This window comes from Adiantum capillus-veneris, chromosome 19, assembly GCF_014529385.1.
Source record: "Adiantum capillus-veneris isolate H3 chromosome 19, ASM1452938v2, whole genome shotgun sequence".
NCBI lineage: Eukaryota > Viridiplantae > Streptophyta > Polypodiopsida > Polypodiales > Pteridaceae > Adiantum > Adiantum capillus-veneris.
Window position 1 is genome coordinate 148,144,543 of NC_140949.1, and position 13,396 is coordinate 148,157,938.

The following is a 13,396-nucleotide window of genomic DNA, read 5'->3' on the forward strand; positions in this document are numbered from 1 at the left end:
ACCATTGTTTCAAGTGCGGTGAGCAAGGGCATACGTACCGCGCTTGTCCCCAAAAGAACACCCGCCATGAGCCTCCTAGAGCTACCTTGGTCGAAGTCCAGGAGGAGAAAACTCATCACAAAGGGTCTCCTCTATGCCATGCTTGGGGAAAAGTAAGAGAACATGATGCTTTTATTCTCTTTGACCCTGGTTCTACTCATAATTTCATATCCACCAAGCTAGGCATTCAAGCCTATGAGATGGGAGATGTCCTACTCGCCGCAGACGGTTGTTTCAAGGGGCAAGAAGCTTCAGTCACTCCCTTAATCGGGAAATTGAGGCTCCATGTCCAAAGCTATGTGGATAAAGAGGACTTCTTTATCTCTCCTCTCAAGCATGAGGATGTAATCCTAGGGGCACCATGGTTTGATCGCATGGCTACCAATGTTAAATTCCCTAAAAGGAGAATCTCCTTTAGGTTCAGGGAAAAAGATATGTACATAGATGCTAAGGAAATGGGTAACTATCTACTCTATGGAAATAGACTATGCGTTACTAGCTCATTACGTGAGAAAGTAATGTATGAATCTCATGCTCCTCCTTATGCAGGGCATAGAGGGATTCAGTCTACCCTAAAAGGGATTGAAACATATTTCTATTGGCCTACCATGAAAGCAAACATACAAGAGTATGTTTCTAAATGTGTGGTATGCCAAAAGATGAAGTTTGATAGAGGGAAGCAACCTAGATTGCTTCAACCTTTGCCAATCCCTAATTCACATGGGAAAGCATATCCATGGATTTTATCTTTGGGTTGCGAAAGTCTATCCATGGGAATATGGGAATATGGACGATACTAGACAAGTTCAGTAAACAAGCTCATTTTATACCTGTCAAAAATACTATCAAAGCCCATCAAATGGAAACCCTCTTCATATCACAAATCTTCAAGTACCATGGCTTGCCAATTTCCATAGTGTTAGATAGAGATCCTAGAATGACCAGTAATTTCTGGAAGGGTCTCTTTGAGAATTTAGGAACAAGGATAAACTTCTCTTCGGCCTATCACCCGCAAACGGATGGCTAAAGTGAAATAGCTAACCTAACAATTCTCGATCTACTAAAAGCCTATGTAATGGAAGTAGTGTTAGGAAATAAGACGTAGCTAAATAGATAATTAAGTAGATTACTTAATGGAGAGAGACAGATTTACATACACGAGATTATAGAGTAGAGAGAGAGAGAGAGAGAGAGAGAGAGAGAGAGAGAGTACACACGATATACGTGGTTCACCCAATGTGGGCTACGTCCACGGGAAAGCAGCCACTCAATGGCTTTAGTACTTCAAAACAAGAAGTATTTTACAAAGGGATTATACCCTTAATGGAGCTCCCGCCTTGCTTCACTCTCACCACTTCACACTCACCTTGTTGCATCAACTTCACACTATGAAATGTGTGTAGAAATGGCCTCCTTTTATAGGCCAAAAGGGCTGCCCTCTCTTATGAGAGACAGCCATGTGTAGCCACCCTTGTGCGAATAAGTCCAAATCGGACCCTCCAATCCGCCCATGTGTGGCCGCCCTTGAGAAGACAAGTCCGCTTTTGAATTCGGCCACCGGCCATTGACTTCCGACCACCGGCCACCGGCCATTGACTTCCGACCACCGGCCATCGGCCATTGACTACCGGCCACCGGCCAACCGACCGGTTGTTTTCCGACCACTTTCTGGCCGCCGTCCGGCCATAATATTCCGGCAAAAAAGAAGTCTCGGGGGCCTCCGCCCCCGAGGCCTCTAAAGTTGCCCCTGATTCTTGTCCGTGAAAATTTTGGTTTCCGGTGAGTGATTTTCCTTCACGCACGATGGCTTCTCCTCATAATGGGGGCCTTACAAATATGCACTTTTACCACAGAAAATTACAAGGGTAAATCAGGCTCCATACTTAACAAGTAGATCAAAGATCCCAATGGGAGAAGTACTTACCCCTAGTGGAGTATGCCTACAATAACACTGTACATACTTCCACGGGAAAAGCACCTTTTGAGGTAATTGAGGGAAGGTCAAAAAGTCCCCTGCTACTTAAGGTACACGAGAAGATCTTCGCTGCAGATGAGTATAGCAGAGACCTACAAGAATCTTTCCAAAAGATTAAGGATGCTATCTCTATCTCACACTAAAGGAAAAAAGTTGCCGCTGACAAGCAAAAAGAGCCCAAGCCTTTAAAGAAAATGATTGGGTCTTATTAAAATTTCCCAAGGCTCGATTAAGGCACACGACGGGCAAGAATCCTACGGGACACCAAAAGTACTATGCTAAGTTAGCAAAAAGGTACTATGGTCCCTTCCAGATTCTTAGGCCAATCAATGAGATGGCCTATCAACTCAAGTTGCGTAGCCATTGGCTCATAGACAATGCTTTTCATGTGAGCCTATTAAAGCCTTACAAAGGAGAGCCACCTCAAGAACCAACTATTGAAGACCCACCAGAGATTGAGGACCAAAAGAAGAGGTGCTGCAGCCCGAGTCCATCCTCCGACATGAATAAAGGTACTAAGAGGCGGTAAGACTATCCGGCGATATCTTATTAAGTTTAAGAATTATCCTTTTGAAGATGCTATATGGATGCAAGGCATATAATTAAAGGATAACCTAAACCTTGTCAATGCTTACAATGCTTCCCAAGAGTAAGCAAATGTACAAATGTTAAAAAATGAACAAAGTTTTTGTCTTATAAGACTCTCTTTTTCTTTATTGTGCACAAATATGAAGTAGTAGGCATGCTTAGATCAAGTTTGTGGGGACAATGTCTCCCAAACACCAAGTAGAGCTTGTCACTCTACTATGGAAGATTGATAGGACTAATGTGCAGACATGCTTGCGGCAGCTTAGGCTCTCAAGCACCAAATAGACTAATCATCCATTCTGGAACAATGTCGTAGGGTAACATAGGGATCCTCTACCCGCTAGGAAAAGGACTAATGAATATGCTTTATCTTCTCTACCCCATAGTCGAGGACGACTATGATTTCAAGAGAGAGGTAATGTCATAATAACTAACTTCTAATTCTCATAAATGATTTTCTCACATTAAACTGATCATTTAATATGGGGAAGTGCCAGGGGAGAAAAAGCCATAATATTGATTAAGCTGGCAGATCGGCCACAGTAGGAATCCAAAGGAGGGAAAATAGGGATCCAAATGGTGGGCTATCTGCAAAAGAGCTATGTGCAACAATGGGCTCCAAAGACCTTAGGGTTCAGCCCATTAAGACTTCCAAAATGCTAAGGTTCCAAAATTCAAAGGCTGTGTCCAAAGGTCAAAGATTAGGAAATGTTGATGCTTTGTGTGTGTGTACAAAAGTCTTCACAAGTCCCTACATAGAAGGGGGCGAATCCAAGAAGTAGGAGATGAGAGAGAAACACCCACACACACTCACAAGCTTCATTTGTACACAAGGGGAAAGAGGGAACATGTCAACTCCCTAGGCCAGATGCCCACAAGGTGTACTCAAAGCCTATTGGATGGCCATGGAGGTGGACCAATGAGAATTAGGCTAGAGTAAATCTAGTTTAATTAATTTAAAAACACTTAATAAAAAATACCAATAGGAATTAAGCTCTCTAAAAGACTATTGGACAGTCTCACAAGGGGACCAATGAGCATTTAGCAGCCCAATGGCTTGCCTGATTCGTATTGTCCAGGAGGCAAAGGGGTCCAATGAGAGTTTAGTTGAATTAATTAATTACCTAAAGCTCTCACAAAAGGGGAAAGGGGGACACATGTCAAAAGGCTATCACTTATGCTGCTTAATTTCCATTGGCTGAGCCTGGGGAGCTCCAATAGGGAGTGAGCATGAGCAAATCACAAGAGGGGTCGACCAAGAGAGAGAGGGGGCTGATTTTTCAAAGACATTATTGACTTACACACTCACACAATGTATGTGTGAAGCAAGAAGACTCTCTCTCTCTCTCCTTCTCAAGCTTTAATGGAAAGCTTATCACCTACTCCAAGCTTGTGAGAAGGGAGGCCTACACCAACAACTCTTGGCTTTGTGATGCAAATCCAACCAAGAGCCAAGCTTCAATGCATACTCATCTCCTCTACCATGCTAATTACTAAGCTAAGCTATGCTAATATGAGTGATTATTTGAGGAGATGTACATCTTTCTAGCCATCATCCCCATCCCCCCCACCCCCAAACCCCCCAAAACCCACGACACATAGGGGAAAATTTTTCAAAAAAGGGTTCAACACATGGCATATATCATATGATTATTATATAAATTCAAGTATCTGCATCTTGTCAGGTCTGTCTAGTGCACCTACATCATCTAGCACCAATGCAGAGTGGATTGTATAGGTCTTTGTGGAAAAGAAATCTTAAGTGTGCGTGCATTGGTAATGCAAAGAGCCATAGCATGATAGGAAATTTGATATATCTCGTCCTCGAGTGCCCATAGCTGAGTTCTAGCGTGCTGCATAGATCTCCATATAGAATCGAGAATAGCATGTAAGGCTCGCTCGCTCCTTTGTTAAGATGGAATCTCTCAGATAGAAGATATCTACAGCTAGTGTCACTAGAAGCAAGAGATTGTCCAAAATCGTGAAGAGAAGCATCTCATTCAGACGAAATGTCACTAGTTTCACTAAGAAGAGCCTGTTAGAAGATGGAATCTGGTGGGCCAGAGTGATGTATTGCTTGTGCAAATGCATAGCTTGCTTTTGCACATTTATAGCAATGTAGGATTCCTCGTCAATTGTGGTGTCCATGATTATGGGTCGATGTTGAATAAGTTAAGGAAGATGCTTGTGATCATTAATACTTATTAGTCAAATTTTCCAATGCTTAGCATAGCCCTCTTTCTCTCATTTGCCTGTGTGTCTTAATTTCTCTTAGAATTTTTCAGATAGAGAGGCCATCTCATTGGTAGCATCTACCTTGATTGGATAGCCCTAAAGACGCAGAGAGGTCCCTCCAAGCATAAACCACCATGCTAACCCAACTTTTGCAAACCGCTCTGTATGGTGAAGGATGGCTTTTGACCATATTTCATACGACTCAAAAGGTTGAGCAAACAACAAATGACCAAAGCTGCATAGCATGCCCATTATCACTTTTTCTCCACTCACACAAACGAATTGTCAATGCATACTACATAGGCATTTTCCCAACTTACTTCCACCATCTGCCCTACAAATAAAGACCCAATCAGACATCTCCACAGAGACACACACAACCACAGAGATACACACCAGTCATAGCTACCCTAAGCTGCTAGGCATACAACCTAACAGTGACAGAATACTAGCCAGAAAATTATCAGAAAGGAAAAAAGTTTACAGGCAAATAAAACGACAAGGACGGGTTTCTTAAAATGCTTAATGCATACCTCTGCTGCCAAGGCAGTAAGTTCAGCTTTCACACCGATTATCAAGTCTGAACCCACCCCTTTCAATGCAAGCTTCAATTTAGCTACAGCTTCCACTAACTCTTCAAGCATCTCAAGCTGTGTTGCATGAAACGTTTCCAAATTGGAAACGTCAACCTGCCTCTTAGAACATGAAACGGAAATATACATGACAATGAAACGACGGGGGTTTACCCATTTGGCAGTAGCCAACCACAGAAAAACAAAACAATTTGAGCTTGCCGAAAAGCAAAATCAAGTGCTTATGGCCTTCGAGTCTTCCTCTTTCATTCACACACACAGATGGAAGCTTCCCTGGCCTATGATCGTGCCGAGAAGAGAATTTTGCAAAGTTCTGAAGCTTGCTGTGTGTTTGCAGGGAAACAATGCCTTCTTTCTCAAGTTTTAGAGTTTGTTTTGGATAAGAGGGCTCGGTTTTTAAAGATGGGTGCCCGCTTCAAACACGCTGAAAGAAGGGGGTTCAAACATGCTCAAAGTGGGAGGCTTGATTTTCTTTTAATAATCCAACGCCAGCTTGGCTTTTCTGGGGGCAAAAGAGGTGCCGTTTCAAAGCGTTTCGAGGCAGCCAGAAACGCGGTCCCCCGCCAGAAACTCAGAAACGCGTTTCCTGAGGCTGAGGGGCCGTTTCCTGCAACACAGATCTCAAGTGACCAACCTGGAGTACAGTTTCATCAGATACGAAACTGAATCTGAAGAATACACCAAACACTAAGCTTAAAAATGACAACACCAGCCTCTCTGTGAACATTTATTTGCCCTTGAATTAGTTGTAGTTGCTAATAGACACTTTAACAAAGCCTAACAATGCCCTGTGAGATAACAATATGGAAATGTGGGCTGTGTATGCCCTTATGTGGTTTCTGATGCAGGGGGCTGTAATAGTGTCCCTCTCTGTCGCTGAATCTCTACTAAGAAGTGACCCAGCGGTCGTTGATCTCTGGAATCCATCATCTCTTGTAGAGTAGGTTGTCCTGTGAAAAGAGCCTCGTACCCGCTCCTAATGTCAAGCTCTACATCTGCAGACAAAGTGCTCCTCACTCTCCACCTCCTCTCTACATATCCGGAATATCCTCTCCTCTCTGGGGGTGCCTTCGAATCTGCCTGTCTCAATCTCTAATCTGTGTGATGCTACTTTGAGCTGACCAATGGCCGTCCGTGAGTTGTGAGGCATGTAGGTGTCCATGTAGCGGGGTCGCTGGATAAACCCATCAGCTAAGATGGTGAGGAACTGATCTCTGTGTAGTGTCATGTTCGAGGGAAGATGAGGTGCCAGCCAAGTCTGTCTGATGTGTAACTACCATAAGTCCTGCCTCAGCACTGTGTTCCGCTCACTGCGTGAGGGGCGAAAAAAAGGTGAATCTGAGTCATATTGAAAGGGCGGCAATTTCTCCATATCTACGCCCTGTGTGCCAAACCATGTTGTAACCTCTGAGTACCATGATCTACTCACCCCTGATTCTGAAAGCTGCCTAGAGGCCTCAAAGGCCCTGCGTGTGAGTCTGTCGGCTGGTAAGTCTCTCATCCTCTCGATAGAGCATATCGTATGGAAGAGTGCCTCTACTACCATGGGTGGTGTGGCGACCTCTGCTTTGATAATGTCGTGTGGTACTGTGTGCTTGCTACGAAACAAGCGTGAGAACATACATATCTGGGGCCTCTCAATCTGTGTCCATATGTCAGCTGCTAGCCCCGGTGCCCATACTGCTGCTGCATACATCAAAGCTGGTGTGACTAGTGTGTCAAAAAGCCACCCCTTTGTTCGAGGCTACTGAAAGTGTGCATGGTGACATCGCCGTTCTAGCGTGGCCAGGGCTGCATACCCTCGGGTGAGTCTGTCAGTGGCTGCTCGTCTCATGGAGAGAGAGAGAGAGAGAGAGAGAGAGAGAATGGAGGTTAGCGTTTTATCTGTGCTGCCTTAGGGTTTGGTCCCTCTATGCTCGATGGTTTTGGCTGTGCTGATAGCTTTACCTCCTCCACATGAAAACGTTCTCCTCCTATCTCTGCAGGCCACGACTGCTTCTTCCCTGCTCATGTCGGTACTACAGGGCTCGGGTGAGGCCGCGACGGGCTGACTACGTGACTACTACAGGTCCTCTTTGGTTCTTTTGAGCCTATGGCTCTCCCCAATGCTTTTCTTTTGAATCCTCCTGAAGCATCCATGGTGCCCTCTATGTCTGATAAAGATGTTCTGTCTACTGCTGACTTGAAATCTTGTTTGCATGATACCTTAACTTCAAACCCTCAGGTGCAAGGTCTGCATAAGGTTACCATAGCTGCCCACACAGTACTGACACAGGTTTCAGCTTTTAAACCAAGGGCTATTGTTCCTTATTTTACTGGCAAACTCCCTGCCCTTAATGAAATTGCAGGCTTCTTGGATCGGGGTTTCCAAAGGGCAGTTGTGGACAAAGTGTTTTATAATGGTTCTGGTCTCTATGAGGTGCTTTTTTTGCAACAAAAGGCCAAAAGGTTTCTCAGCATACATCCACTATTATTCTCTGTGGTCAAGTTGTTCATGTGTTTCCTTGGAAGCCAATGAAGCAGATTAAAGAAGACTTGTTATCGAAGTGCCCTGTTTGGGTTGATTTTGTTGATTTGCCTGCCTTTCTGCGGCCTTGTATTAATTAAAGAGTTGGCTGCTTCTTTAGGCAAAGTCCTTTTTGCCCCTACAATCAATTGCCCCAATAGAAACAGAGCTTATGTCATGTGGAATACTGATACAACTATGCCTAACACAATGGAGATTGAGTTGGAATCTATTAGCAGAATAGTGATATACCTTAAATGGGGTAATCTTTCAGGATCATGTTATCACTATGGGCACTTTTCTAAAAACTGTCCTACCCCGGATAAAGGTTCAGTTGAACTCATCCCCTCTTATCCTGGAAGTAGGCATATGGTCCCTAGACAGCAAATCTTTAGGAAATCTAACTACAATGGAGTGGATAAATATTCTCCATCATCTCCACCTCAAGGGACCTCCCTTGAATATGCTTTTCCTCCTGGTAGATACAAGGCAGCATTGCAAACTGCTCATCCTAAAAATGCCCCTCATGCAAGGACCCAAGCAAATTCTACCCCTTCCACCTCTAGAAACCCTAGACCTTTAGATAAAGGCAAAAGAGTGGTTGACTCAGAAGGGTATCAGCTATCTAAAAAAACCTTTAGATCTAGAACTGGCATAGATCTAGAACTGGCATATCTGGTTACACTTCCCCTAATGTCGGTTTTACAAGACATTCCTTCTCTTGACACCCTGGCTGCAATTGACTCAATTATCCTCCAGCATTCAACAGCTAAGGTCACTAAGGTCTCCAAGCCCACTGATTCACATGTCAATATTGAGGTGCACATCTGGTTACACTTCCCCTAATGTGTTTGAAGTTTTACAAGACATTCCTTCTCCTGACATCCTGGCTGCAATTGACTCAGTTATCCTCCAGCATTCAGCAACTAAGGTCACTAATGTCTCCAAGCCCACTAATTCACATGTCAATAATGAGGTGCAGTACATGTCTGATAGTCACAGTGATGAAGATACTCAGCTAGTTCTTGACACTCCTCAGTCTTAATGAAAATTGCCTCATTTAATGTCAAGGGTCTCAGTCACCCCTCAAGACTGCTTGCTTTTCAGAATTGCTGATTCGGACATTTTTCTGGTTCAAGAGCACAAAATGCACTCTAAGGCTAGCTGTTCAATGCATTTCAAAGGTTATAGTCTTTTCTATGTTTGAAAAAGCATATGATAGAGTGGATTGGGATTTTTTGGAGGGGACTCTTCAGCATATGGGGTTTCACGCAGGTTGGATCAGAGGCGTGTTAGCTTTATAAAGATCTGCGAGGAGTGTTGTTACGGCCATTGGTGGGTTTCTTTGTATTTTAATTCCGATCGCTCGCTCAGTCAGGTAGGGCTTCCCACTTGCTGTTTATTTGTTCCTTTTTGTTGGGGAGGCTTTGTCAGACTTTATCAGAGCACGACATGATGCTATAAGAGGTGTTTCATTGCCCATCGCTGGGGAGAGTGACTGGTTGACCAGAATACTCTTGATGATACCCTTCTTATGGTTCACTACACACTCGCCTCTTTGCAGGCAGTTTGGGATGCCCTAGATGTATGTTGCTTGGCCAATGGTGCTCGCATAAACTGGTCAAAGTCTTATGGTATTTTGCTGGCATCAGATAACATCCCCACATGGGGCGCTGAGGAGGGACTTGGCTACAGCCTGTGGTCAGACTTGCCAGTACTTGGGGTTCCAGGTGGGATTGGATGTATCCTCGGAGCAGTAGTTCATGCCAGTGTTTCTGTCATTGAGCAGGAAATTATGCCATTGGTCCACACAACATCTCTCCTTGTCTGAGACAGTTCTTGTGGCCCTCAATCAGGTTTTGCTTGCGTCCGTGTTGTACATTGCTTCTTGTTGGATGCTCCATCAGGGTGTCATGAAGCAGCTGCGGCGATTGATATGCAACTATATTTGGAGTGGTTATGATGGATCCTTTGATACCCGGGCCCGTGTTGCATGGAGGACGATGATTTATCACAACATAACATGGTCTCAAGCAGTGTACTTAAATTTTTGGATACTTTTGTAATTTTTGAGTCATTTATGGACAATAATCCGACTAAAATAGACGAAAAGCATTGTAAACCTCTGGCCGAGGAAACTATCGAGGCAAGGGGAGCCAGAGAGATCGTGATAATATGCAGCGTAGTAGTGGAGGCAACCATAGCAATGTGACGTGTTGGAGTTGTGACAGAAATGGTCACTTTGAGCATGACTATATAGATAGAAGACAACAAAACAATTATGCGACCACTAGTAGGAATGTGGATGAGCCTGAGAAGTTATTTGTGATGTAGCATATGATAAACACCATGTTTGTAAATGTATCTAAATGTGGAGATAATGTCTGGTATGTGGATTTAGGTGAGTCGAGTCATATGACCAGTCATAATGAATGGTTTAAGAAAATGCAGACCTTGCAAAACCTTGGTTATGTGGAGACTAGGGATGATACTACACATCCCATTATGCATACAAGAAATGTGCCATTGTCGATGACAGATGGCAAAGTTAAGTGTTTGGTTGATGTATTGCATGTACCCAACATTACAAAGAATTTGGTTTTTGTTTGGGCAGATGGTTGAGCAGGTTTGCAGGTCAGGTTTAATTCTGATGGGCTCTTTGTTGAAGAGCATAAGAGAAAATGGAAAGTTGGTTGCACATGGAAAGAAAGTGGACAGAATGTTTACCTTGGATGTAAATGTGTCCGAGATAAATGCTGTCATGTTTGCACAAGGTGCAGACGTTGTAGCAGATATTGAAATCTGGTACAAATGTATTGGTCATGTGAACCTGCAAGAAAACTATGCAAACTAAAGAGATGGTTACAGGGTTTGCCAGCCTTCAAAGTTATTGAGATGCAGAAAGTTTGTGAAACTTGTTAGTTTGGAAATCAAGCTAAAGCATCATTTTCTCATGACAAGTATGTAAGCATAAATATGTTGGAGTTGATACATACAGTGTATGGGGTCCGTCAAAGATCGTTTCTATGGGTGGATGCAGGCTCTGTGTGACCTTCATTGATGACCATACAAGGAAAGTATGGGTCTATTTCATGAAGCAGAAAAGTGAGTTTTTTATTCACTTTCAGACTTTCAAGGCTATGGTTGAAAAGCAGACTAGAAAGCATGTAAAATGCCTAAGGTCAGATGGTGGGGGAGAATACTTCTTCAATGAGTTTAATGCATTTTTGAAAAAGCATGGAATTCAAAGGTAGTTTTCATGCAAGTATACTCCGTAGCAAAATGGTGTTGCTGAGCAAAAGAATAGGCACATTGCAAAAGTTGCTAGAGCATTGATGAATGTGAAGAACATGCCTCATTGTTATTAGACTGAGGCTGTTGCTACAAAAGTGTACATTATGAATAGGACCCCTACTGCTGCAATGCATGACATGACACCTGAAGAGAAGTTTAATAGTAAGAAACTAGATGTGTCAAACTTCAATGTCTTTGGATGTATTACTTATGTGCATCTGCCAGATGAGTTGAGAAGTAAGCTTGATCCAAAAGATGAACAATTTGTGTTCATTGGTTACTTCCTTGAGCAAAAAGAGTACAAATGTTATAACCTTGTCACACGTAAAGTGAGGGTGAGAAAAAATGTGGTTTTTGATGAGATGACAAGTTGGTAGGTTGATGTAAAGGATGACATAGGGGCTGATGTAAGAGAGAATGTGGCTGTAGAAAATATAGGTATGCAATCACAGGTTTTGAGTGGACCTCAAGGGTCACCTAGTGAAAGCAATGGTGCAAACCCATGGAGTGGCACGTTAAGGGAAAAAGTGAGTCCTGCTAGCTCATCAAATGTATCAAGAAAAGGTAAGAAGAAAGTTGATGATGCCCCTAAGGTACCAAACTTGAGTGCATATCATGATGATGGCAATAGTAGTGGTTGTGAATAGAGTTTGGATGAGGATTTTGGCATACCCTCTTAAAAGACCCCAGGTGCAAGAAGAATGCAAGTAGTAGATAAAGCATCTAGTAGTGATCGTGGAACACACAGATCTGAGAGAGTAAGGAATCTTGTGCACAAATTAATGTATGACAGTTATGTGGCTTGCCATTATGCATATATGGCAAAGATTACACAGGATGTAGAGCCTACATGTTTTGAAGATGCTATCAAAGATGAGATATGGCAAAAAGCTATGAATGAAGAGATGGCTACCCTTGATGCAAATGGAATATGGAGTTGAAGCCATTGCCAGAAGGAAAGAAGGAAATTGGTTGTAAATGGGTATATAAGATTAAACATAAGGATGATGGTAGTGTGAGCAGGTACAAGGCTCGACTTGTGGCCAAAGGTTATGCGCAAACATATGACATTGATTATGAGGAGATGTTTAGTCCTGTAGCTAAGATGGTGTGTTTATTACAGTGGCTGCAGCTTCAGGTTGGGTCATGAAGCAAATGGATGTAAAGAATACTTTCTTGAATGGAGACTTGGCAGAAGTCATGTATATGGAGCAGCCACAAGGTTATGGGGGCTTGTATGCAGGTTAAAGAAAGCATTGTATGGACTGAAGCAAGCATCTAGAGCTTGGTATGAAAGAATAGTGACATTTCTCGTCTCTTTGGATTTCCAAATGCCCGATGCAGATCATTCATTGTATGTGTAGAAAACCAAAGCAGGGATTGTGATGATATGCATATATGTGGATGATTTGATTGTTGGTGGCAATAATGTGACTGAAGTAGAGGATGTACAAGCTCTACTTATGCAAGAGTCTGGGATGAAGGACCTAGGAGACTTGTAGTATTTCTTGGGCATTCAAATTGTTCGCACAGAAGAGGGTGTATGGCTATCACAAAGACAATATGCTTTGGACATGTTGAAAAAGTATGGTATGGCTGATTGTAAGCCAATTTCAATGCCCTTGAATCTGAATTTTAAGTTGAGAAATGATGTAGGTCAAGTGCTTGAGAATGCCACTATGTACAAGAAGATTGTGGGTACCTTGATCTACGTGACTATCTCATATCTAGACTTGAGCTATGTGGTTGGATTGGTGAGCCAATTTATGCAATCTCCCAGGAAGCCACACTTGGATGCAATGACACACATTGCGTTATGTGAGTGCTACACTAGATTATGCACTCTTTTATAGGGCTGATAAAGAGTTGCAGCTCTATGGATACACTGATGCAGATTGGGCTGGTAGCATGTATGATCGCAGATCTACCAGCGGGCTTATGTTTTCATTTGGGAGTGCTACCATTACATGGAGCAATAAGAAGCAACCTATTGTTGCTTTATCGAGTAGAGAGGCAGAGTACAGGGGTGTTGCGGTGGCGGCATGTGAGGTAGCATGGCTATAGCTGCTACTTCAAGATTTTGGAGTACAGGTATAGAGACCAGTTGTCATCCATTGCAACAACATTAGTAGCATACAGTTGGCTCAAAACCCAGCCTTTCATGCA

The 13,396-nt window shown here is 43.1% G+C and overlaps 2 protein-coding genes across 2 annotated transcripts; one reads left to right on the top strand and one right to left on the bottom strand.

Moving 5' to 3' along the window:
• Window positions 1–5,377: 5,377 nt before the first annotated feature.
• Window positions 5,378–7,126, bottom strand: LOC147435042 (uncharacterized). The gene has a single exon (XM_086491405.1). It carries the CDS (start codon window positions 7,124–7,126, stop codon window positions 6,704–6,706), a length of 423 nt encoding a protein of 140 aa, XP_086347531.1. The 3' UTR covers window positions 5,378–6,703.
• Window positions 7,098–10,326, top strand: LOC147435043 (uncharacterized). The gene is made up of 2 exons (XM_086491404.1): window positions 7,098–7,235; window positions 7,416–10,326. Exon 2 carries the CDS (start codon window positions 7,523–7,525, stop codon window positions 7,946–7,948), a length of 426 nt encoding a protein of 141 aa, XP_086347530.1. The 5' UTR covers window positions 7,098–7,235; window positions 7,416–7,522; the 3' UTR covers window positions 7,949–10,326.
• Window positions 10,327–13,396: the final 3,070 nt, after the last annotated feature.

What these genes read in the sequence shown, in the direction of transcription:
- LOC147435042 (XM_086491405.1), bottom strand. Translation starts at nt 7,126, where the DNA reads ATGTATGCAGCAGCAGTATGGGCACCGGGGCTAGCAGCTGACATATGG.
- LOC147435043 (XM_086491404.1), top strand. Translation starts at nt 7,523, where the DNA reads ATGGCTCTCCCCAATGCTTTTCTTTTGAATCCTCCTGAAGCATCCATG.